At 36.8% G+C, this 24,885-nt stretch overlaps 1 protein-coding gene across 1 annotated transcript in view; it reads right to left on the bottom strand.

The window, feature by feature from the left end:
• The window catches only part of LOC149074895 (neural-cadherin-like), a 345,557-nt gene that overhangs the window by 16,619 nt on the left and 304,053 nt on the right, over positions 1–24,885 (bottom strand). The window contains exon 16 of the mRNA XM_089245836.1: positions 6,687–6,802. Coding sequence (XP_089101962.1) covers positions 6,687–6,802 — 116 coding nt within the window. The remainder of the gene's footprint in view (positions 1–6,686; positions 6,803–24,885) is intronic.

Below are 24,885 nucleotides of genomic sequence, written 5' to 3'. Positions count from 1 at the left end.
TCAAGAGCTATGCACAGGCTTTTTACGCATTTCTTGAATGTATGCCTTCCATACAATTCTTGGAGTAAGCAAGCCTTGGGTATATTCCAGGGTTAGGAAACATTCGTAAGTACGGCCAGAAGTGAGCAATCTACCTACGCATTTCCTCAGGTAACCATTCCAAAGGGCAAGAAAGTCTAGGGATAAGCAAATATCTTACGCATTTCTTGGTTGAGGAAAACCCATTCATTTCTAAACATACGTAACCCTCCTCTGCATCTCATGGCGTGGGCACACCTCTTGCAGATTTCTAGGAGTACGCAAGCTTCCAAAGCGTTTTCACAGGTAAATTAAGAATGAATGATCTGGGACTCTTGACATCGATTATTAGACGTTATAAAATAAATTCAAACGCGAGTTACACTTTTTTTTGTGCTAAGTTTGAAATACTGTAATAAATATTGTATTACGCGGTGGATGTTCAATTTTGCTTTTATACTTAAAAAACATATATTGTACTATAGAGTGCGTATGGGGGAGAAATCTTGGGACTTGGGTTTCGAGCCGATGTGATGCATCAGTGGATGGTAAAGTTATCACCCAGCAGCTAAGAAATGATAACTTAGAAATTTTTATTCGATCGATATTTATATGGATATGAAAAAAAAAAAAATTATCAGTTTTCATTTATACCATTCCTATGAACATATACATTCTAGCACAAAACGAACGTGTAAAAAAAAAAAATTCGATCGACTCTCATTTACCATTCTTATAATCTCTATCCCATTCATGTCGGTTATTTGGCACCTCAGCACCGACCAATGACATAACAAGATAGGATATCAGGGACATTTTTCAATTTCACGAAAAGTTTGCAGCGAGCATCAATCATTGAATGGAAAAGGACGAAAATAATAGCGGAATAAAAGGAAAAGAGAAAGAAAATCTCAGCCGGAGAGAGAACGGAATAGCAAAAATAGTTTGAAGATGGAAAAACCCGCTAAAAAAAAACACACGCTTACATACATATAATAAACGAGGAAAAAAACTTTCGGAAAAAAGTGGGTGTGCCTTAGAAATTTCATATAATAAATTTAAACGCTCCCCATAGAAGAAGAAAAAAAGATTCTGTTGACTATACAGATACATAATGTACAGAGAAGAGGAGAGAGATATTCTTTTTATTCTATACCTTTTACACAGCCCATGGTTTTTGATTTTTTCCACAAATGCCGTTTTTCTTTTTCAAGGCGAAGGAGCAAATTAGGAACAATCTATCACTTCTCACTTCGATTAAGTTCGTATAAAATGATCTCTCGTGGCGGAAGCAGCAAATAACGAAAAAAAACTCTAAAAGAGCGAAAAAAGCTAGAGTATTTTTGTGTCACTTTATCCATATTTCTTGGTTTTTTTTCTTCTCTCTCCTGCTCCTATCTATTTTTAAGTTCGGGAGGTGTTTTCCGATTGGATAAGACACTTTCTTGCAAACTAATGATAGAAGCCAAGTAGAGCTTTTTTATCGAAGATTTTTTTTCTTCTTTTAAAACTCTTCTTGAATTTGAGAAAATAAAAAAATTAAAAGATAATTTTACATTTTTTTTTTCTATGACTGCATAACCGGAATTTTTAAAAACTGTTTTATGCGATTAATATTGAAAATTTGTAACTGAACAAAGCAAAGATATGATTTTTATGGCCTTTACAGCAGATATCCAGAGATATCTCGTCAAACGTGATTTATTTCGGTCATCCCAAAATATCTCGGGGTTTTGTTTTTACTATAATCTATCAGTTATAAGGTGGATCCGGAAAATTTTAAAAACCACTTTATGGGTTAAAAACTGCATTTATGGCTTGGCTAGGATATGCGTACGTGTGTACAAGATCTATCTCAAGGGAAAATATAGTCTCATTAGATGGTTTTTCTTTAATATCATTGTTATAATCGAATGTTGAACCGACACGCGTTAAGTTATAACAGAAGGATGTAACAATTGGAGGGTAATAATTTTTAATTTAACCGTTAAAAATTAAGTTTCGGGTGAAAATTTTAGGGAAAAGATGTTTTTGTTTATTGAAGAATAAATTTTAAGTCAGTCATTTGTGGCGACATGTTTTTTAAAAGACCATTCTTGGTGGACGCAAGCTGAGAAGTCATTCTTGAAGAAAAAATTTTATGTAACAATTAGTTTGTAAATTACTTTGGAAAATAAATTTCGTGTAAAAATAGTTCGAAAATCAATTCTAAGCATACATTGTTGAAGAATAAATTCTTTACAGCATTGTAGGATAAAGTATTGTTTAGGTTTATAGGAGAACAAATTTTTGGGTAAAGGTTTTGTGCAACTATTGGAAATGAATTGTGGTAAATATAAGAAGGAAAATGGAATAGGAAAATGATGTGGTAGGAAATGAATTTTGTACAGCATTTAAGGGGAATAAATTTTGTTCAACCAAATTGTTAGATAATAAATCTATGCAATCATTTTTGGAGAATAAATTTTGAGCAACCATTTGTTGAATAAATTTCTCCACAGGTTCCGTAGGAGAATAAATTCTGTACACCATTTCAGAGGATAAATTCTGTGCAAGCAAAATTGTTGGAGAATAAACTCATGCAAACATTGTTGGGGAACAAATCTGTGCATCATTGCTGGAGAATGAATTTTGTGCAGCATTAGAATAAATTTCTGCGCAGGTAATAGAACAGCTTTATAGAATAAATTTTATTCAGCATTGTAAAATAAATTTCGTGCAGCCATTGTAGGAGAATAAATATTGAGTAGCGTTGTTGGGAATCCAAAAATACAACTAATCCCGAAATCTAATTCAAATCTGAAATTTCGCACAGGAAGCTGCTATATCTATTGAAAACAAAGGGGGTAAAAGAAATCGATCTATTGACTTGAAAATACAAAGAATAATTTCGCACGAAATGACATTGACAAAGTACTTGGTCCTATAAAATGAATTGGCTTCGTCCACAAAAGAGGGGGGAAAAAAAAACCTTATACAAAAAGCCTCTAACTTGGATAAAAGAGTTGAAAAGGTATCATTGCAATCAAGAACGTCAACAAGATTGTCCGACGGAACAAGCGACACCTTAAAAACCAATCAGAAAAAAAAACAAAACAAAACAAGATAAAGGCTAAAGATGAAGAAAATTCCAGAAATAATAATATTTCTTTTTAGTTTCCTTATTCTTCTTTTCGTTGATGTCATGACAGGCAAACGTACACTTCCAAGACACGGTAAGAAACTGTTTTATGATTAATGGCTGCTAAACGACTCTCCCTTTTTCTCCAACACCTTTCACTGCGTGTTTCTCCCGAAAACTTTTTCCTCCAGAACCTTCCAGAAAGAAATAGAAGTTCACTTTATAAGGAAGAATGGGCAAAAGAGGGGGAAAAAAACAACAGTTTTTCTTCTTTGGGGACGAATTTCACAGGAACTATTTGAAAAAACATTAGCTTCCGCGAAGAAAATTTTCTTTGCATTGTTTTTAGCATCGGGAGAAGTGAGAAGTTGCAGAAACAAACGCAGTATAACACATTGGGTAAAACAATTTCAAAATACTTTTCGAAATTTCTTCAGATTTATAGCAAGTTTGCCACCTATTTTCGCTGTTCTGCGAGTAAATGTTGATTATTTCTTCGTAAGGCGATTTTTTTTTTTTCCCCCGGAAAAGTTTGTCATTCAATTCTTTAATGACCGACAAACTCGTGGGAAAGCAATCGATGTCTACCAATAACAATACTTTGAAAACATTGAGAAATTTATAGCGATAAGTCTTTCAAGTAGGTTTCGCAGGGCTATACGGCCCGCCAGAGTTTCGTATGTACTTTGTGCCCTGTAATTTGACTGAAATAACAATTTCTAAACTAGCATATTTTTGAATTTTAGAACAAAATACGTAGTTATGAATCCGAATAATGTCTACTACAAGGAAATACACCTTTTTTGGATATTATGTCGAAATCAACTCGGAAAGAAAAGTCATCCAGTCTCCGCCGAGAATCGAACCGAGTTGATATACAGTCGTATCCCGTTTTAACGAATACCGTTATAGTGAAAATATCGTTTTAAAACGAACAATTTTCTAATCCCCCGAATAAGTTCACATAGGAACAATGCTAGGTAAGCTGGAATTCCTTTATAACGAAATTTCGTTTTAACGAAGTGATTCCTCCGGTCTCTTGGCTTTCGTTATAACGGAATTCGACTGTATTCCGGAATAATATCCGGAAAAAGTCTCATTTTCTTGATGTGTTTGGCTGAGAAAAAAAAAAAAGCTGTCTCACTCACTCACTACCGTTCCACTTGTGGGCCATTTTCTGAAATTAAGGAGAGGCTACTTATGCCTCTATTTCACAATGTGTGAAATAAAGGCAGGCTCGTGTCACCAGTGGTGTATATGGCAGCGCAATTGACGGTTTGCAAGAAAACCTGGGTTCGATTCCCGGCGAAGACCAGATGACTTTGCTTTCCGAGTTGCCCTCGGCATCATATTCCGAAAAGATCTATTTCCTTCATGTATTGGGTTGAGAAAAAGCCGTCTCAAAATGGATACCTCTATTTTTCAGTTCAGTGATATCACTGATGTGCTATAGCTTACGTCAAACACCTGCAATTTCGGGAAAGGACACGTGAAGAAGCTCTAATCACAAAATCTGTGTCGTGCCATTGTACAACCTGAGCTCTAGGGCAAGGTAATGACGTGTCCCTATTCCCAGTGAAATTACTGCATTACTACTTTACTACTAACTTACTAATTACTACTTTATGCGTTGGCTTGATTTTTACACAGGTTGATTTTTTAGTTGTGGCAACTATTTATTTTCGAGATACCTAGTACACACACAAGGTTTTAAGTTTTACAGGTCTTCAATGTAACCATCAGTGTTGCGTGCAACGTGTTCCCAGCGATGCGAAAACCCTTGAATACCGTTGGAACTACGTAATTTCTGGTTGGTGTGAAGAGAGTGATCTATTGCCTGCCACATTTTTGCGTCCCTCTCTCTGAAGGCTCTTACCCACCTTACTACTGTTCGGTAAGGTGATGCAAATGCACAGCAAACCTCTCGCACTACTTGGCGACAAGTTGTCTGCTTCCTAATTCGAAGATGGGAGTGTTAGTTTAACACACAACAAGTACTTCTGAGAAACAAACTTCACGATTGGTTCACAACACACACATGCATTCCAACATGTAATCATTCGTTAGAAATTCCACAGAGTAAAGAGTAAAATACTCTACAGAAGACGAAACGTAGTATGAAATAGTAGTAGTCCTTGGTGAAAAAGTAGTGCATTGCAACCTGTTCAATTTTTAACCAGCAGCTCCTCCGCTCTTTGCCTCGAAAAGAGTTCAACAGTATTCCGATCGGCTCGTCCACAGTTGCTTTGTTCCTATTATCTCTGCGCACGTGCATTGAGAGGGGAGGGCGAGTTCATTTGCCCTGAGGCAGGGTAAGGCGTTCAGCTTACTTGCAGTACTAACGGCATGGCCATGGGCGGAGATACGGGGACGCCCCCCCACCCCGTATCTCAAAGGTGGAGTCGACTGATCTAATGTATAAATGTATATATGAATTGACATCATCATCGTGCCCCCCCCCCCAAGACTTCCAAGTCTATCGCCGCCAATGGGCATGGCCTGGCTCCGTTTCACGGGGTTGTTACAGCATTGTTGCCACTTCAAAAAAAATCAACCGATTTATAACTGAATACGGCCCAATGTTCGGTATACCTCTGACTGCCTAGCCATTTGCCACGTTTGAGATCGAGACACCTGCTTTGGAGAATTTTTGAATAAGGACTAGTTCAGTGAAAACGACGCCTTTCCTACAGACGATATTTCAGAAGATTTTTCCCTAGCTTTTATCGTTCGTGGCACAGGCAACGAGATAAAAATATCAAAAATACACGTATTTAGGCACTACTGCTCTACCTCGATCCACTTCAACATTACTCTTTCTCGAAGTGCCTTAACACTGGTTAGAAATCACGTCGTTAACACAGTATTCAATACAATTTTATCTGTTTAATATCTCGTGACCCCGTTTGCGAAACGTAGCGTTTTATTTCAGTTTCTCTAAAAAATTCCTTTATCGAAACAAAGTTTAAAACCAACTATAAGAATTTGCCAGCAAATACGTGCCGCGTCCCTTCATATTTTCTCCTTAACCATAACAGAACTTTAAAAGAAAACAGCTATTCAGTCAGTGTAGTGATAAATCAAGATCAACATTCATAATTTACATCTCGTGATACGCGTTTCTCCTTATATTTTTCTTCTTTATATATATTACCCCTTTCTCAACATGGATTTTTCAACGTAAGCTGTTCCGGAGATGCAACAAAATACTCCCGAACGAACGCGTTTCACGGTTTGTTTACGGCGACATTTAAATATTCATGCTAAACATGTTCCAACCTTATTCATTTTTGTTTCAGTTTCCTCTACGTATATATCTCTTTAAACTTTAATCAGCTCCGATTCTGAACACAAAAAATAGAAAAGAATCCATTGTTAATTATATTTCCTGGTTTCCAAAAAAAATACATCTTTAAACAAAACGATGCTCGCAGCTATTTGAAATGATTAAGAGTTTTATTTGCAGAATCCTTAGTTATTAGCCGCATGGAATAAAAAAAATACCAGTATTATTTTATTAAATAAATAGTATATTTCTGTGTCTCACCTCTTTCCTGGTCTCGTAATCCAATGCACTGGCAACATAAATGGTCCCGGTTTCGTTTTTGACTGCAAAAGCTCCACCTATATTTCCTTGTGTTATCTCGTAACGGATGCGAGATGCTGCGGGAAAAACAAATAAATTGATAAACATTTCAACATTTCGGAAGGAACCGAGACAAAAAAAAAAAAAAAAAAAAAAAAAAAAATATATATATATATATATATATATATATATATTTAATTGAATGAAAATAAGTTTTCAGTAGATAATATTATTGAAAGAAACAAAAAGCTATTTTCTGACTTTATCGGAATAAAACGCATTCATTTGTGTGATTGTTCGAGACTCGACTGAACAAAAATACCGACCACCCGATATTTTAGTTCTTAAGTGACTGGCCTCTTCAATGGCCGCTGATTCAACGGAAACTTAACATACGAAGCATTGCGTAGATTAAGATTGATTTGGTTAACTCTCTCACCGGCTCTGACGAGATATCTGGCCTTCGGTTCGCATTCGCTCCTTGAAGCTGGGAACCGCAGAAAACCAACTTCAGCCAAACGCCACTGTGGCACCAGTGGAGTTTGAATCCGAATCGAATCCGGCTATCTTTCGAACTCAAACTTATGAACTAATCGATTGAATATTTTTCTGAGTATAATTTAATGTAATGGACCTGCTCTTCGAGGTGGATAGATTTGTTATTGAACTGGGGAGCGGCTCGAAGGTGAGTTTTGCATGTAGCTCTCTGAAGGGATCAGGAATTCTTTTATTACTACGATTGCTGCTGACAATACGACAATTACAATGTTCAGCTATCCATCAGATAAGTGTTGGTGGTGCCGCTTAGACGTGTGTGCAGCTCTAGAGCATAAACGCCCACATTTTCCATGCTCGTGACAAACCTCGTTCGAAGTTTGATTTAGTATTTGACAACTGAAGAAACCAAAGTTGAACTTATGCTGCATTTAATCTCAAACAAATATTTGCGTTACTGCTCCACGAAACGAAGTTCTCGAAATCCCAGCAACTACATGCGTATTTGAAAAATACAATTTTATATTAACAATATCTCACGGCAGATCATGCAGAAACCGATTTCGTTTCCACGGATCAACAACTTCCAATTCAGGGCAACAGTAAGCATCGCTGAGAACTGTCTTGCCTATTGACGTGCAGATATTACGATGTCTACAATAACCATCATTACTCAATTTTATTGTACATAATTCAATTTCCAATCCCTTAAAATCGAGGATAAAAAAAAAACCATATGAAAGATTCACTTTTTTATTATTAACCTTATGAATTTCACTTTTTCTTTAGAAAAGGAAAACACAAGTGAAATATCAGATGATTATGCGCTCTATAACTCAATTACCAGACAAAGGTTAACGAGTAGCAATTGAGAAATACATATAACGATCTTGCATTGAATTATTATCGCAATTTCTATTCAGTTCCGCGGACCCTTGAAAAAACCTCTCAATAAATTCGACGCCGATGAAGTCATTGTTCGTGAGCATGTGATGATCAATGACCCTCATTAAGTAAAGATTCACTCAGGCTCATACATAGTCTCGAGACTACCGCATATAAAACACAGTATCCGTATCACTAATGAATTATGTATGCATCACTTCTCTCCAAGATGAAGATTAATTACTAACCTAATTAAACAAAAAAAAGGAAAGTCTCTTCCGGGGATAAAAAATCTATCCTGGCAATATTCCGCTTCTCACAACCGCAACAACGACACTTCTATCATCTTAATGAATAAAGATTCAGATTTATTTTTTACATAATTAATAGATTGAAAAAGAAAATATATTTTTCCTTTAAAAAGAAATATATTTACTAATTAAAGCGAAGAATAATTTAGTAAAAGCAATTTTTATTTTTTTTTGGATTCGATTAAGGGAGGGAAGAAAAAATTGTTGCATAAAATCCTATTTAGGATGTTAATGCTATAAGTCTTATTTAGGACTTATAACATTATAGTTATTTTTTTTCAAAAATGGGGGGGGGGGGGGAAATCGTTCTGAAACTATCGAAGAAACAGGAAAAGACACATTAAAAAAAAGAAAAGGGGGGGGGGGAAAACCAATTAAAAGCACGAGCAATTCTCAAAAATTCAAACTTGCTCTTAATTTCAAAATTGAAATTGGAATTCCCTCTAGGGAAGATGTTTTTCCCCTTTCTTTGACATTCGAAATCTAAGTATTATTCCGCTTTCTTTTTTGCGAATTAATACCTTCAGATATCGAGTGTATAGGGAGACGGGGGGGGGGGGAGGAAACTAATGGAAAGATTCGTTATGTTTCTCTTTTTATACCAGGAAAAGTAAAATAAAGAAAATTGAAAAAAAAAAGTAATTATTTCGAAGTTATTAAAAATTTTCGAAGTTCGATAAATTACATTCTCGAGGGAGACTGAAATTTATTGGAGCTATCAAAATTCATTATGCAGGTAACGTTTCTTCGACGGTGCATCCAGGTAAAAATGCTCTCGTTCAACAACAATGCTTCATTTAGTAATACACAATCCAATAATGCTTCATTAAGCAATACACATCAACAGTGCTTCAATTAGCAATACATCAACAGTGCAGTGTTGATGCATAAGCAAGTGGGTTATAGCACAAGGAGGCGAATTCGAGGAATGGGTGGTCAAAAAAAAAAAGTCTAGAATGGGAGAAGGGCGGCAAAATTCGTTTAGCCCACAGGCGGAAAAACCATAAATTTGCCTCTGGTCAAGCACAATGCACTGTTTAAATGCGTCCAGCAAAAATAATTCATTAGGTAACGCAATAGGAAATAATGCTTCTTTGGTTCCTCATTTAACAACATATACAGCAACAACTCCTTATTTAACAACACATCCACCTCTTCCTAACCAGATCACGGCCGGCCGCCATCACAATGAAGATGTTTTAGCAGTTTGTCGAAGACCTGGGCCATGTTGGAGAATGTGCGTGTACGTGTTGTCAAGTCCGCAGAGTATCGTTATATCGAGATTATTTTGGAAAGTTTGTATTTATGGTTATATTAATTATCTGCCCTAGTTAAAGTACAAAATTGTTGCCACCGAAATTACTATCCTGGGAACTATTGGTTCGATTTCATTTGTTCTTCCTGTAACGGTCTTTAATTAATTTGTACATTACTATGATATACTATAATTTCCTGTTTCATTTGCAGGTCAGTAATTTTGGTTAATTTCGCAAATTTCTAGATTAAATATAACAACTTATATATTGGTTGTGAGGAAAAACTGAAAATTTGCATATTGACTTATATGTATATATAGATAAATTGATTGCCATTGAATTTATCATTTCATAAATTGTGTTCTTTGCATATTTTTAAAACTATTACTATTATTATTTAACCCACATTCAATTATGAAAAAACACATAGAATTCGATATCTCATTGGACTTGGGTTGTAGTTTTAACGAGGCATCATTAATATAAATGGGGAGGAAGTAAGTCTTAGATCCTATCTGCAATAACAAATAATACAAGGCACAATGTGCCATTATTAGAAACACCGTAGAACCCGCACCAGAAAATAGAACTGAAGCGCTCAGGTAAGTTCGATAGACAATGTTCCCTAGTATATGTAGGTACATGTTTACATGTAGGTTATTTGCGAGAGAAAAGTCAATACTACCACCAATCCTCACAATTAGGAGTTGAAAATAATGAGTCTAAATTGCATGGATTTTCAATTTATGGGCCTAATTGTCCCAATCGACTTGAAAATTCAATTTGTAAATTTCTCACAGTCACGAAAACATATCGATGTCATGTGATGTAAAGGTGAAATTAATCGGGGAAAATCCGTTTATATTACTTTATTTCAACGAAAACTGATTGAATAAAAAAAAAAAAAAAAAACTATCGTAGAATTTTTCTCTCGTAACGTTAAAGGTCTCGGAGCGATTCGCGTGTGTTCATTTGATACGAAAAAGATTTCATTAGAAATGCGCCTTGAACGGGAGAGAGAGAGAAATGGAGAAACATCTATCAACGTTCACCTTCAGTTAATATTTAATTTATTTTTTTGTATTTTCTAAATTTAAATGCAAGATCGGAAGAAAAAAAATTCAAAAAAAAAAAAAAAACCTCATATTTTTCGAGGAAAAGCCAAGCTACGGAAATTTCACTTGAAGGGGGAAGGGGGGGGGGTAATATACTCTCGTTAATCAAATTTCCATTAGTTGTATAAAATTCGGATTCCACGTAAATTGCAAAAGGGGAAAAAATTCACGAGAGTAACGAGGGCGGAGGGAGGTGGGGGAGAAACCAACTTAATTCATTATTAACGATTGGAATTTCCTACTTTTGAAGTTGGATTCTTATCGTATTGATAACATGAGGGGGGAATGAAAAACTCATCATGCTTATCATTACAATTAAATATCTACATTCTATAGTGGTTTGAAGTCTCACTTCAATATTGCATTGATGTAAATTTTTGTATCAATCATTGTCAAATGTGGAGTTCTTTTAACATGAATGAGGTTTTGACAATTGTCTTGAACGGCTACGCACTCGGAAAGTTGAAAAGTCGCAATTGAAATGTTTAAAGATGAGAAAGCAAAGCATGATGCACAAATAGAAGTTAGTGATGCCTATGGATAAATTTAGAATGGAATATATTAGTCCCAGTAATTTAGTACAAATTTGTGGAAGAAACAACCATTTTTGGAAATCGAAAAATCTAATGAATATCTTAGTTATTTAAAAAAAATATTTTTTCTCTGGTTTTTCGAAAATTAAATTTTTAGAAATTTTATCCGGAAATTCGGTAGAGTTTTTTTTGTCCTGACCAAAACAGAAATATTAAAAAAATTTTTTTTTTTAAAAACTAAAAAAATGCATTAAAACACAATTTGTCAGAAAATCGTTATTTTTTTTAAATTCAAACAAATAATTCAATTCGTGCAACTTTTTTTTTTTCCAGCCAAGATGATGCAGAGTGCATTCATCTTTAAATGCAATTTTTTTCCTGAACTTTATTGCTAAATTTTACGTAACGAATCTCACTTTTCCCGGAGGCACTTCTTCTTGGAAGCCATCTTAAAAACTCCCTGACAGTTCAACTTCAAGAGCTGCTCTTCGATGAAAGCCCTAAAGTTCATATTCATCATATATTTCTAACTCAAAACTTACACTATCCTTAAGGTCAGAGTTTGACTTCCTTAGGTGAGAAAAAGCAATCACACATTTGTGGCACCAGGGTCTGAAAGGATTATGTAACCAGTAATCATTTGTGAAAATTCAGGGAAATCCGTATATTAATTGAAAGAGCGGTCAAAGAGGAGTTTAAGCAGCACCTCCTAGAGATAGAAGGCCTCTGCACTGTTTGCCATAAACGTCATTCAGACTACCTTGCAAGTTTGCCACATTTTGAAACACGGCATCCTATTTCGTTTCTTATTTTGGCGTAGAATCTTCCTGATTGGCTCATAAATATCGCATAGTGATTGGATGTGGGGCATAGAAATCGCCAATTCTGAACCCGATCATTTCTTTTCCTCCCAACGATGATACTGTCACGAGCAGGGAATTTTCCCCCTGAATATTCTGAGGGAAAATGGACTACTTGCTGACATCACAAGCAGACTGCGGAGGCCTATCTCTAGGAGGTCCTGGTTTAAGACACCATTGGATAAGTCGTTCAGTTAAGATAATAGATCAGCAATCCCGTACAGCAGTCTTCAACCTATCTCGAGTGAGAAGCACCCACAACGTGATGCCCCGTCATCAGAAAATGAGCGTCAACCCAGACGACTTAGATCAGCATAATGCTGATCCTTTAGTTATAGTTGGTCATTATTTCTCAGAGTACTAACTCAGGAACGCATATCAAGCTTTCGATTGCCCCAGTGAGCACTAAGTTGAAAAGACGCCTGCGTATGCTAACAAACATTTCAGAAATTACGCCACGAAGGTGGAATTTTATGGCGTCGATGCATCTAGTTAGGAAAAATTCACAGGTACGCTATTTATTAGAGTTTATGTATGGATGGCAGGCCGTCAGAGCACCATACTCCAATGAAAACTGGTTACATATTTTCAACACGCTCATACCTCAAGAAGTACAAGTTGTTAATCAACTTAGGGATACCTACAAGTAGTTCTTGTTTAGTAAAATCCAATTATCATTGATGCTAATACGTCAAATATGATTACCAAACTAGCCGTCCAATATCGTAACGAAGAGCAACAAAGACTCATTCACTTTCGGCCGTGACGATGATTTTTTTTTTAATGAAACAGTTTTAATGAGTTTGCACTGATATCATCATGATTTCTGATTTCCAAGCGCATATGCTTCATCACCGACTAAAGAGATTTTCCGACTTGCATATGTTCTGATGAAATATAAAAGAAATTGAATCAATGGATTCAATCCTTCTCGCATAAAACACTGTATTCATCGCCATCTTGCCGTAAAATTCTGAACCACAACCGTTGAAATTATTCAAACGAGAAATTAATCACTACACGGTATACTTCACTGACTATCAATAACCAGGAGACTAGTCAGAGTAGTCTAGACAAAACGGCCCCGATAGGAAGTGATGCAATTTTTTTTTTTGTATAGGCGTACGTGTGGAGTCGTCATTCATTAATTCATTTAACAAGCTGAAACGTAACTAATAGAATAAAGGCAAAGGCCAGAAGAACTCGCCCTATTATAACAAAGGAATAAGCGACATCTTCCGTGAATGAAGTTACTACACCATAGAGAAGAGGCTAGTTGAATATCCGAGAAGAGAAATGTAACTTGGCAAGGATATCTGGACGCTTTGGACATTGTCTTCTTTAGTTATTTACACCGAAATAACTTTTTTTTTTTTCATTCTGCCCATACCATCATGCTTCGATGCACTGTTAACGAACCAGCATAAATCTGTAAACAATCTATTGCCGTTTATAAACGAGCTGAAGAACCAACCAGTCGACAATGGGACGGGCGAGTTAAGGGAGAACAGTGCATCACTGGCGATCGTCCAATGGTTCCTGGCTGATGTGTTCTCTAGTTAGGAAGCCAGCGAAATAAAAAGGAGGTTCTGGAACAGATGAGGGATACTTTCGGCCAGAGAGGCATTAATCTTTCACAACCCTCTCTTTTCATTTCTTCCTCCTTTTAAGGAGCACTTCGGTACGGCCGGAACCATTTACTAAGTTATTGATGCCTTGCGCACGTGAATGAAACACAATACCTTAACGCTCGACCGGATCCGGGAATTCGTGCTCGAGTCAACTCGAGTTTTACTCGAAATCGTAAATAACACCGGAGATCACGAAAGATGCTTTGAAGAACTCATATTCCGGGACACTGTACAAAAGTTCCGTTACTGTATAAAGCCGAGAACAAAAGGCTGAATCTTCATTCTTTTTTTGGCCATAAAAGTCTGTTGGAAATCAATCCGATAATTAAAGATCATGGCGGATATTCGTAACCTTAGGTTTGACGAGAAACCGTACTACGAGCAGGCCTACATATGAGGTTTTTTTTTGCAAAAACTAGCCCCATTTTAAGCTGGAATTTCGGGTCTGAACTTTCTTTCGCCAGAAAACATTAGTATTTGGGAGTACATCGAACAATTACTGATACCACAAACTTCTCGGTAATGCATTTAGTATCCATATGCCGGTCTTTCGTGAAACTTACACGTTTATTGAACGTTTATCCCGTAATATTTTCACTCGGACGTCCTTCAATCGGTCCTAGCCTTCTAGTGACTGGTGGGGGTCCGTTTTGAAGTGCTAAAGCTCCTAAAAAACAACTGCATGAACTAAGCATACATTCCGTCATACCGGATTTAAAAGATATTCCATCACCCGATAAAAAGGCAGCTAAGATCACATGTGGCACCGAGTTCGACTAGCGTATCTACTAGTGCATATCTTTTACGATGACTTCAGATTAATATTCACCCTGGTACTAAAAATGTTGAAGTTGGTGTAAAATTGGGAAAATCCGAACAAATTAAACTAATTGGGGAACGTGAAAGATGAGAACTTGTTGGCTTTTTTTCCTTCTCTTTGGATTATCAAAACAATTAAATTGCTCTTAGCTAAAAATGCTTTCATAATGAAGGGTTTGTGATCCTGATCATAGGTCGATGTTTCCTATTCTATACAGGGGTTCTCAACCTATTTTAGCTGCGACCAAAAATGAACAACACGATTAACTTTGAGATCCATCTACTTCGAATTTGAAAATAATACAGTAAAAGCCCTCTTAACAGTCAGCTCCTTTTAATGGCCAAATAATAATTTTCCCTTGTATAATAAATGTATGCATTTCAAACCCCAGGTTAACGGTCACCCCCTCTTTTATGGACGATTTGTTTTTTGTTCCGCCGGGGTCTGCAGAAGAGAGGGCTTAATGTATTTTTATCAAATATTCCTGAATAACAAAAGGCTTAGTTTCCAAGATTTGTGGAGCAAGGCATTGACGTTTTAACGGATGGGGCCCCCAAATAATCATTAAATTGTTTAATGTATTCATACTTCTGTATAGATATTTTATGATTTCTGTGAGGCTTACGTTTCTTGGGATGACTATTTCACCAAGAAAATTTAGGAAATAATGGTTTAAGAGGATTCCAAAGAATGTCTGGGGTCCCAGCTACGGACTCCGAAAACGTTAAGAATGCTCCTAAAACCAGTGACGCAATGAAAGAATTCATAATCGGATTGTAAGAGGATTTGTACGACCTATCTCACAACCCCCCCTCCAAAAATAGGTTAAGATCCCCTGATATACAGTCATGCCTTTATCAGAATTTTTAATGCGAATCCCGGGGGTGGCTCGAGATCAAATTTTCACCCGCACGACACATATTTTCCGGCATTCCTTCGGCGCAAAAGCCACACCAGTGAAATGACCCGGAAAACGCCCAGATTTTTTTTATGCGTCGTGTAGATGCATGCATGTATGCATCAAAACAGTTTTCCCCTGCACATTATTGCATTCTATACATTCACACTTTGAACTTTGCAGACGAAATGATTTTTTTCCCGTAACATCCGATTTGACGCCATCTTACTGCAGCCGCCAGTTTCATCTTATTTTGGAGTAGAATCTTCCTGGGTGGCTCACAAATACCATGGCATGGTGATTGGATATAGGGCATAGAAATCGCTAATTCTGAACTCGATCATTTCTTTTCCGCCCAAAGATGATACTGGTACGAGCAGGGAATGTTTTTTTCTCTGAATATTCTGAGGGAAAATGAACTAACTACTTGCTGACGTTACGAGCAGCATGCGGAATCCTATCTCTAGGAGGTGCTGCCTAGAACTTCCTCGCGGCAGCCCTTTGTCTACTCGTATCGAAAAACGATAAAATAAATACATAAATATTGAAGGAAGGCAATGACAGCCCCACCCCCCCACCGCGAAACGGAAACGAAATGCAAAAATCAGAAAAGCTAGAACACTTAATAGTAATTAGTGCCACCTACGTTTAAAATATGGCACCAAAAACGTCACTAAAAATACACAGTCCGAGAACTTTTTGTACATACCATGTATAAATCGATTCTGGATATGGGTGAAAGAGTACCAAAGTAACGCCAATGGAGACTTTCAGTCTTTTATCTAGGATTTTCTCTTATTCCGTTAATTCCCACATACATAGACGCGTGGAAAAAAATTAGAGCTTTCTCCAAGAATGCCGGAAGAAAATTGCGTCATTACTACTTGATGAAGTCTCATTTCCGGCAACACAATCCCAGAAGAAACTCTTCCGCATAAAAGACCGACCCCGGGAAATCTCGGGCCATTTCCCGGCGCCTTATATAAACGGCCCCTCCACCTCCTCTCTTCCCATCTTTATTAACTTCTTGTAACCCAAGAACAGTGTTAAAAGAGGGTTTTTTTTTTTTTTTCCTTAGAGAGAGGCTTCCCAATCGTTCCCGGCAGCACTTTAGCCGGGACATCCCACCCTCCAACCCGAATCAATACCAGGTAAATGAAATCGATTTAGAAACTAAATTAAGCCATAACTTTCGATCCCCCCTCTAGCTCTTATAAACGTTGGGAGCAATCACTCCTTAAGTGTGATGGCTAACAATTCCCTTTTATATTTCAACCAATTCTTTTCGCTCCCGACGTATAACAACCGGAATGGGGTAGCTCATTGGTCTTACTCATGAAAATGAGCGCCGAGATCAAACAGAAACGGATCTGAAAGTGATGAGTTTGCCGTCTTCGAATTGCGACAACTTCGCGACTCGGTGAAGTGAAGATCCTACAGAAACGCATTTCTTTTAAAAAGGTTATTCGGGAAGCTTGGTATGGATGATTCTTTTTTTAGCCAGCCGTAGCTTCATGATAAATGACGAAATACTTCCCGAAAGACTCTCGAATAATCAAACTTGACGCAGTCTGTAGCTATTCAGAGACATTAATGCTTCGCATAGCGACAACTTCTCAGAATTCATCTATTATTCAGGAGGCCATATTTTAAAATCTCACTGATTTCTTGTCATAAGGGGCCGTTCAAGTATTACGTCATCATCGATGGGGGAGGGGGGGGGGTGCGTTCCAATTTGCTGACTTTTGATGACTAGGGGGAGGGGTTTGGATAATGCTTACGTCATCAACCACCCTTTAAGAAAATATGAAATATTTTTTAATGGGATCTTACTCGGTGCGCCGGAAACGAGAAAAACCTTTCGATAGTTTGTGGGCACTTGAAGTGGCATCTCCCCCCCCCCATTAATAAGCGTCCTACAGAGCCACTTTAGTGATCTTTAAATTTTTGGCGGATTCAAGTGATCTGGAAATGTGTCCGTGCCACTTAAGTGCTCTGCATCACTCAAGTGATCCGTAATTATACGCCGCGGATCACTCAAATAATTTGAGAATGTGCTGCATGTAACTTGAGTGATGTAGAACCGCACTTGGGGCCACTTAAGTGCTCTAAAACTACGTCACGTCACTCAAGGGATCTCTAAATGTGTCACGGATCGCTCAAGTGTTCTGGAACTGTCCCTGGGTCATTTAAGTGATCTGAAAATGTGCTGCGGTCCGCTTAAATGCTCTGTGAATGTGCCGCTTAGTTCATTTTTACAAAATTAGGTTTGAGGAGGGCAGGCCGCATCAGATAACCCCCAGGGCCTTATTTGGTCCATGGGCCTTTATGCGATTTATCATTGTATCTTAGAGGGTGAGTCGCAATGAATTTATTAAAGATAAATTTTGAGTTCATAGCCTTCAAATAACATTGAAATTAACAGAAATTAATTATAACAACATATAAAGGTATTTTCATCCGAAATTTCAATTGAAAAAAAAAATTTTTTTTGATCGTGGAATAGGGGCACAAACCCCCTATGCCCCCCCCCCCCCGTGTACGTCTCTGATCCCACCAATATGAGTTAGGATTCAGAGGGGCAGAGCTCATGACGAAATTTTGCTAACAAGGGGGGAGGGGGTCAAAAATGGCTAAAAATTTACTTACGTAATACTTGAACGGCCCCCTAAGACAATGGATTGGTGATAGCAAAAGACTATGTCAGACTCGACTTAACTCGTTCCGAAGTGACCACATTCAGCAGCGTAGACTGTATTTTCATCAATTTTAAAAATTTTTCATTAATTCTGGAATTATATTATTCTTTAATTAATTTCAAATTCTCACGATGTCTGAATTCTTATTAAGGTTTATAAGATGTTCATATTTCTATACCTAAATAATTTTAAGCATTCTTTAATAATAACACGCCGTTTTAAATGCAGACTTCTTCCCTACAATACTGTATCATGGCCCAAGAAGGCCCCGAAAATGTCTGTGCAGGGTCTTGGTGCAGGCTGAAGAATCTTTAAGACATCCCTGAGATCAGTGAGCAACAAATGGATTTATAAATGGTTTAATACGACTCATGCTGACATTAAATGCTTTGACCTTTGAAAACCAAACACACCCCGCTTCCCATCTCATTGAGATCCGTTCCTGGAGATCATCGAAGCGTTCCTGGAGGATGGGTGTGTCTGGAAATTTTATTAAATATCCTCAGAATAATGAATAAAATATTACATATAGATTGCACATATAAATTCACTTATAATCAATGTTCGTCAATGGACGTATCATAATATACGGAGGAAGAAAAGACATTAAATGCCGCAAACTTCACACATTTTGATGCACAGTGTTGGAATTACATTTTACCAAAGGTCGAACCTCCCATTTTTTCAAATTTTCCAAGCGATGTCGTGTTACAAATATGAGTTATGTTGTGTTATAAATAAGTGCTACTATATATAGGCGGCTTGTTTCACGAAAATTGTCCGAAAGGAATAAGAATTCCACGTTCATTCTAAAATTAGAGCAGAATATGAAAAATAATCAGCGAGAAGAGAATTTAATCGTGATCGTTTGACTACTAAAATGGAAATGGAATGGGGAAAAATTAAGAAATTTCAAACTTATGGGATCAAAAAAGTGAGTTAGTGAAATTTGATAATATATCAATGACTGAAATTCTTGAACCATCTCTTCGCATTAATTCTCCGATTTACTCATTTTAGAAAGTAAAAAGTGAAGAAAAACCAAATTACCGATTAGCATTATCCGGAAATATAATTTTGAAGAGTAATTTAACTCCTCCAGAATTTCAAGGGGTATTTTTGTAAAAAAAAAAAAAGGGATAATTTTTAATTTCCTTTTATTAGTGAGAAATTACTAAAAAAATTACCTAAAATTTGAAAAAAAATATTTTCCACTCAACGAAATTTGGAGCAACAAAATTGAATTTTGATGCGTATTGGCGACCGCTGTGGCCGATGTTTCAACGAATTTGCATTCAAATTTTGAAGGATAATTTTTTTTCAATGTAATAAGAGGAAGCAAAAATTTTAATTTCTTAATGTTTTTTTTCACTTTAATTTAAATTTTTCAAATGAAACTATCGCATATTAATTTTTTTTTCACTGATCAGTTTTCATTTAGTAAATTTTTGAACTCGATTTTGGAATTCGATTCCTTATGGCAGGGATTGAAAAAAATCAAAAAAAATATTTAGGCACGATTTCTTAAGAGCCACGCATGGTATTTTGATAAAAAAAAAACGGTCTTGAATAATGTTTTATTTTACTTTTCCCACGTTAAAAGATGTAGCGTAATGAAATCATAAAATTTTGTGTCACCCTTAGACTCAAATTTAGAAATTCACCTCAATTTAGCAACCGCATTTAAAAAATTTCAGGCGCTAAATACCGATTCTCTAGTAGCCCTGCCTTAAGGCCAAAATGTTATCACTAATATGTAAGAAAATACGAATTAACACATTCAACAACGAAACAAATCTTAAGAATTTTTTAAACCAGAAAGAAAAGATCCAAAAAGATATAATAAATAAATCTTTTTTTTTTTTTTTACTCCAAGAAACCTCATCTGATATTTTCTTTCTTCACCACATAAAAACCTAATCTTATCGGTAGGTATCTATCTCGTCGCCATTCATTTCGAGCCGTTACACCATTGATTCAGGAAACTAAAAAAAAAAACGGGATATGCACGCGAGCGAGCACTTCTTCAAGTATATCCTGGAATATGTAGAACAGGGAGGTTGTTGAAATTTATCTTCCAGCCGATAGAAGAAAAAATAACCCGAGAACAAGATATCAGATATGCACTACGAAGCCATTAGTTTCCAAGAATTCAACGTAATCTCTTGCTACTCCTCGGTGTAACTATGTAACCCCACTCTATAGATGCGATGATACCATTATACAAAAAAATAATACGTAATATTAAGAAAGAAAAAGGATATAATCGCACCCCCCCCCCCCCCTTAAGATATTCTTCAAAAATACCATTATAATTTTTTTTTCTCATTTCTTATGTCACGTAAAACACATTTTCCCATCGACATGTTAAGACCCTCACACACAAACCATATACAAGAGAGAGTTGTTACAGAATCCATTAAATTAGATATGCATTTTCTTTACTGTAAGCACGTATTTTACTCGTCCGATATCTATATCTGATCATATTATTTATTTTGTATATTCATATTTTTTTAGAAGAAAATGAAAAAAATGCAGATTTCTTTGATCGCGGAAAAAAATGGGGTTAGTAGAGCATTTTCCAAGTATTTTAGTACAGTTCAACGAATGGATACGACGAGGTATCAACTCGGGGTATACCGAAGGATGTAATCGAGTTTATGTACATCTCAATCTTGAATTATACGAATGTATTATAAACCACAATGGCTGCAAATTCGACAAGTAAATATTACTGAGAGCAGGTAAGTTTGGTAACCACCATACTGTCAAAAAAATTGAACAAAGTGATTTTAAAACCAGATGCGTGCCGCTCCAGGTGATTTTGCGAGATGTCGCGCAGTAAAAGATATGAAATGTATAATTTTCACATTTAAAGGAGCATAATGAAATACCAACTGTAATACCCTGCGCTGCTCGGGTTTCCTCCATGTACTGTGGGAGCATCGAAGAAGTTACAAACCATTGAAAGGCGATAACCATGTCTAAAACACATTGCTTGGGAAGCACGGTGTTGTTGAGGACCAAGAACAATTGTTGCCCGGCAGTTTTTTTTGCCCAATTTGGGCACTTGCCTAGCTCTGACGAACTTCTAAAGTAGCCCATCGTTCACGTCGGGTCCTGTTTAACGATACTCTGTGAACCAAGAGAAAATAACGTTGTTGAGGGATTATCGCGTTAAATCAAGACAAGAGGCAACATCGTACGTGCCACCAAATTTGAGCTGTTGTTGACATTTTTTCCATTTACGTTGTTAGTACTATCAGAAAATGCGTTTCAAAGCACTTATTCGCCGTGAGAAACTGTGATTGGTTGATTAGAAAAATTTATTTTGATGCATTGTGCCCCTGTAAAGAAGTTTACTGTATTGCACTTATGTTTGTCTTCACAAAAAGTATCAATATCAACAACTTCAACAATACGTTCGGTGATCACATGAAGTGCAAAACACTGATGTTATTAGACGCCCTTGGAAAAATGAAAACATGGGGCGAAGTTAAAACTGATTTCAAAACGATTTTGAGCGAAGTTAAAAAAAACATCGTTTTAGCAATTAGAAATCTTTTAAATGAAGCATCCTGTACACCCAACTAAATATTTTCCATAACAGAATTTTTAGTTGGCCCTAGAGGGCGCGAGTAAATCACGACCGCTGCAAAACAAGGACAAAATTTGAGCAAAAGTTCCGCAATACACTTCATACCAAAAATTATATAGTCGAATCTCGTTTTAACGAACACTTTTCTAATCCCCTCAGCTAAGATTACATAGGAACAAAGCAAAAAAACCTGGAATTCCTTTATAACGAAGTGATTTCTCCGGTCTCTTGGATTTCGTTATAATGGGATTCGACTGTACCAACAATTTCTTAACCCAGGTTTAAGGCATGAAAAATTCAGTTTTCACCCGCTGGGAAAATAAGGCAAATCTGAAAAAATGGAAAACAATTTACCGGAACTCGTTACCCAAGAAGTACGTTGCCCCCCATATGATTGTTTGCGTAAAGTTTTTTTTTATTTTCCTCCGAAAGACTTAAGAAGGATGAAAGATGAGTGGTTTAACTCGGATGAGCGAACCCAGGGCCGGGATTTATTGATAGCGAGTAGGACAGGACCCCCGTTACCAAACTCCCACGCATCATACAGGAACGGCAAAGTGGCCGGGAATGGGAGTTCCTCTCCACTTCCAATTGCAGCTGCGGCTCCCACGAACAGCTGATTGATTTTAAGGCATCCACTGGAGGGGGGGAGGGGACCCAGAGTAGAGGGTCGGGGAGTAAAACGGTCGAAATAATGGGACTCAAGATTCGATTGGATTTTCACCCGATTTGGACGATAGCCAGTCCGAAAAAACTCCTTTCGTCTGTATCGTTCGGGTTCACGTATGTACGAAATCTATACGGTTTCCCCCTATACTTTTTTTTTTTTACTTATCTGCTTGCTCCTCCTTCACGAGTAAGTGCTCTGAAAATTGGCTTCTTCGAGATCGAGCACTCACTTCAAGCCATCTTATACAACGTATCGGTTATCTCAGACCTGTTAGTGTAATGCTCATGTATCTGTATCCGGTCAACTTAGAATATCTAGACCGTAACGGGCTTCATATTAGAGAGAGAGAGACAGAGCCAGACTCCGAAGTGTCGTAATTACAGCACATTCGAAGTCGGTATTGGCTCCAGTATGGGAGCCAATTTCTTTTTCTCCTCCTTCCTAGACAATGGGTACTGCAAGAAGATTAAAAACGAACAGCATTCGGGGAAAATGTTTCTGTTATTATGGTATTGGCCTTGCGTTTTGTATAAGCGAATTCCTCGAAACGCAATTCTCTGAGAGAGAATTTCGAATGGAAACAGAAGCCTAAACGACACACATTCCTGCACTAAATGTTCTGTCACTTTTTAATAACACATTTCTATGCTGATAGAAAATTCATATATTATGCACTGAACTGTAAGAGCTCTTAGGGAAATTCCAATTACGTCGTCGCCACTGCTAAATTTGGAAACTTTATCTGACCCAGTGTGTTTCACAAAGTGGACGTTAATAGTTACGACAGGGGTCTCCAACCTTTCTGATATTGCAACCCGATATGAAGCCAGAAAACAAGTCTAGACCAGAATTTTCCGTTTAATCAGGAAATTATAGTACTAAAAACGGTGGTTTTTTTTTGGAAATTTTTTATTTACAAGAGAGGATTCTTGAATTGCAGAATTTACGTGCACTTGACGGGGCGGCCATCTTAACGCACGAGCGCCAACAAGGCACCTCATTTGCCCTAGGGGCTTCCACGATACGATGCAGCACAACGATTTGTGACAATAAATATACAAATTAAGAGGTGGTGCCCAAGCCCTCCTTCATTTTTCCCTGGAGCTATAATGCTGTTGAGATGGCAGGCCAAAAGAATATAGGCCTATACTTAGTATATATACACATTTTACACTTAATATTTGAACGCATTTCGATAGCATTTAAGCCATGAAGATTTTTTTGTTCTTTCTAAAGAATAAATTTCCACGAAGCCATCTGAACCCGATGAAGTATTAACTTAGAAATCCAGAATGGCTATGATACATCACGTTCCAGCTAAGAAAGAAATATTACACAGAATATTAGGACACTGGAAATTTTTTTAAAGCCTTGGAAGAGAATTTCTCAGCCTTCGGGCAAGAAAAAAGTTGTCCATCTTTCTCCGAGAGAATACGAAACGCGCGTGGGTTAGAAACATAGTCCCACAGTCCATTGATGCTCTAGGCTGAACATTTCAACGTAGAAGTTGAAAAAGATCCAACACAAACGTGGCTAAAACATTTTTTTGACTGAAAACTACATGTTTTCGAGGAAGTAGCTAGGAATTAATAAGAGAAATTTAAAGAAAAAAAAGAATCCATTTGCAGCATCGTAATACTATTAACGCTATTAATGGATGTCTACTTCTACCCTTCCTAGATATATCTACCCAAAGATATTCTCTTAAATAAAACTCTGTACATAAGCCGATTACCTACAAAAAGAGGCTCTTAACTCAGAAGACAAAATAATTCTGAATTCTGTAGAGAAGTATTTTCTATTTTACTCAATTTACAGAATACAGTGATAGCTATTCTTTGGAGGAAAAACCTAAACAAACACATCTCCCATCTTAGAAATCTGCCATTGAGTAGAACATTGGGAAAACTATTTACATATAAATGTAAAAAAAAACCCATCAAAAACATAAGGTATATCAGAATAGTTCTGAAAACTCTAATAAGCATCAGCGATAACATATTTCACGTATCATCACCGAAAAGTAAGTTTCACAGATAGGAAAGAGAAGTATATGTAATACCCCTTTAGTTTCTCCGAATTCCCTTCGATATGATAGAAAAGAAACAATGTATATAACGTATCTCTGACAAATATTAAACCACCGTATCTAAATATAGATAAACCATTAGAAGCACGAAATTGTTTTGTACTTTGCTGTCCTATCATAACCGACCACACACACACCTCCCCATGAACTAACTGCTTTTCATAGTTTTTGCAGACCGTTTTATTTTACGACGTCGGGGTGTTGGTTTTTACGATCTATTCTGAGGAAATTGTGTAAAAAAGAGAGAGACCACTATCATATACTACTAGGTTAGAGACAAACTAGAAAAAATGGCGT

This window comes from Pholcus phalangioides, unplaced genomic scaffold, assembly GCF_987345545.1.
Source record: "Pholcus phalangioides strain wild (caught in Gottingen) unplaced genomic scaffold, Ppha-v1.0 ptg000016l_1, whole genome shotgun sequence".
NCBI classification, from domain to species: Eukaryota; Metazoa; Arthropoda; class Arachnida; order Araneae; family Pholcidae; genus Pholcus; species Pholcus phalangioides.
The sequence above is the reverse complement of the archived record's forward strand: the minus strand, read 5'-3'. Positions and strand labels throughout refer to the sequence as shown.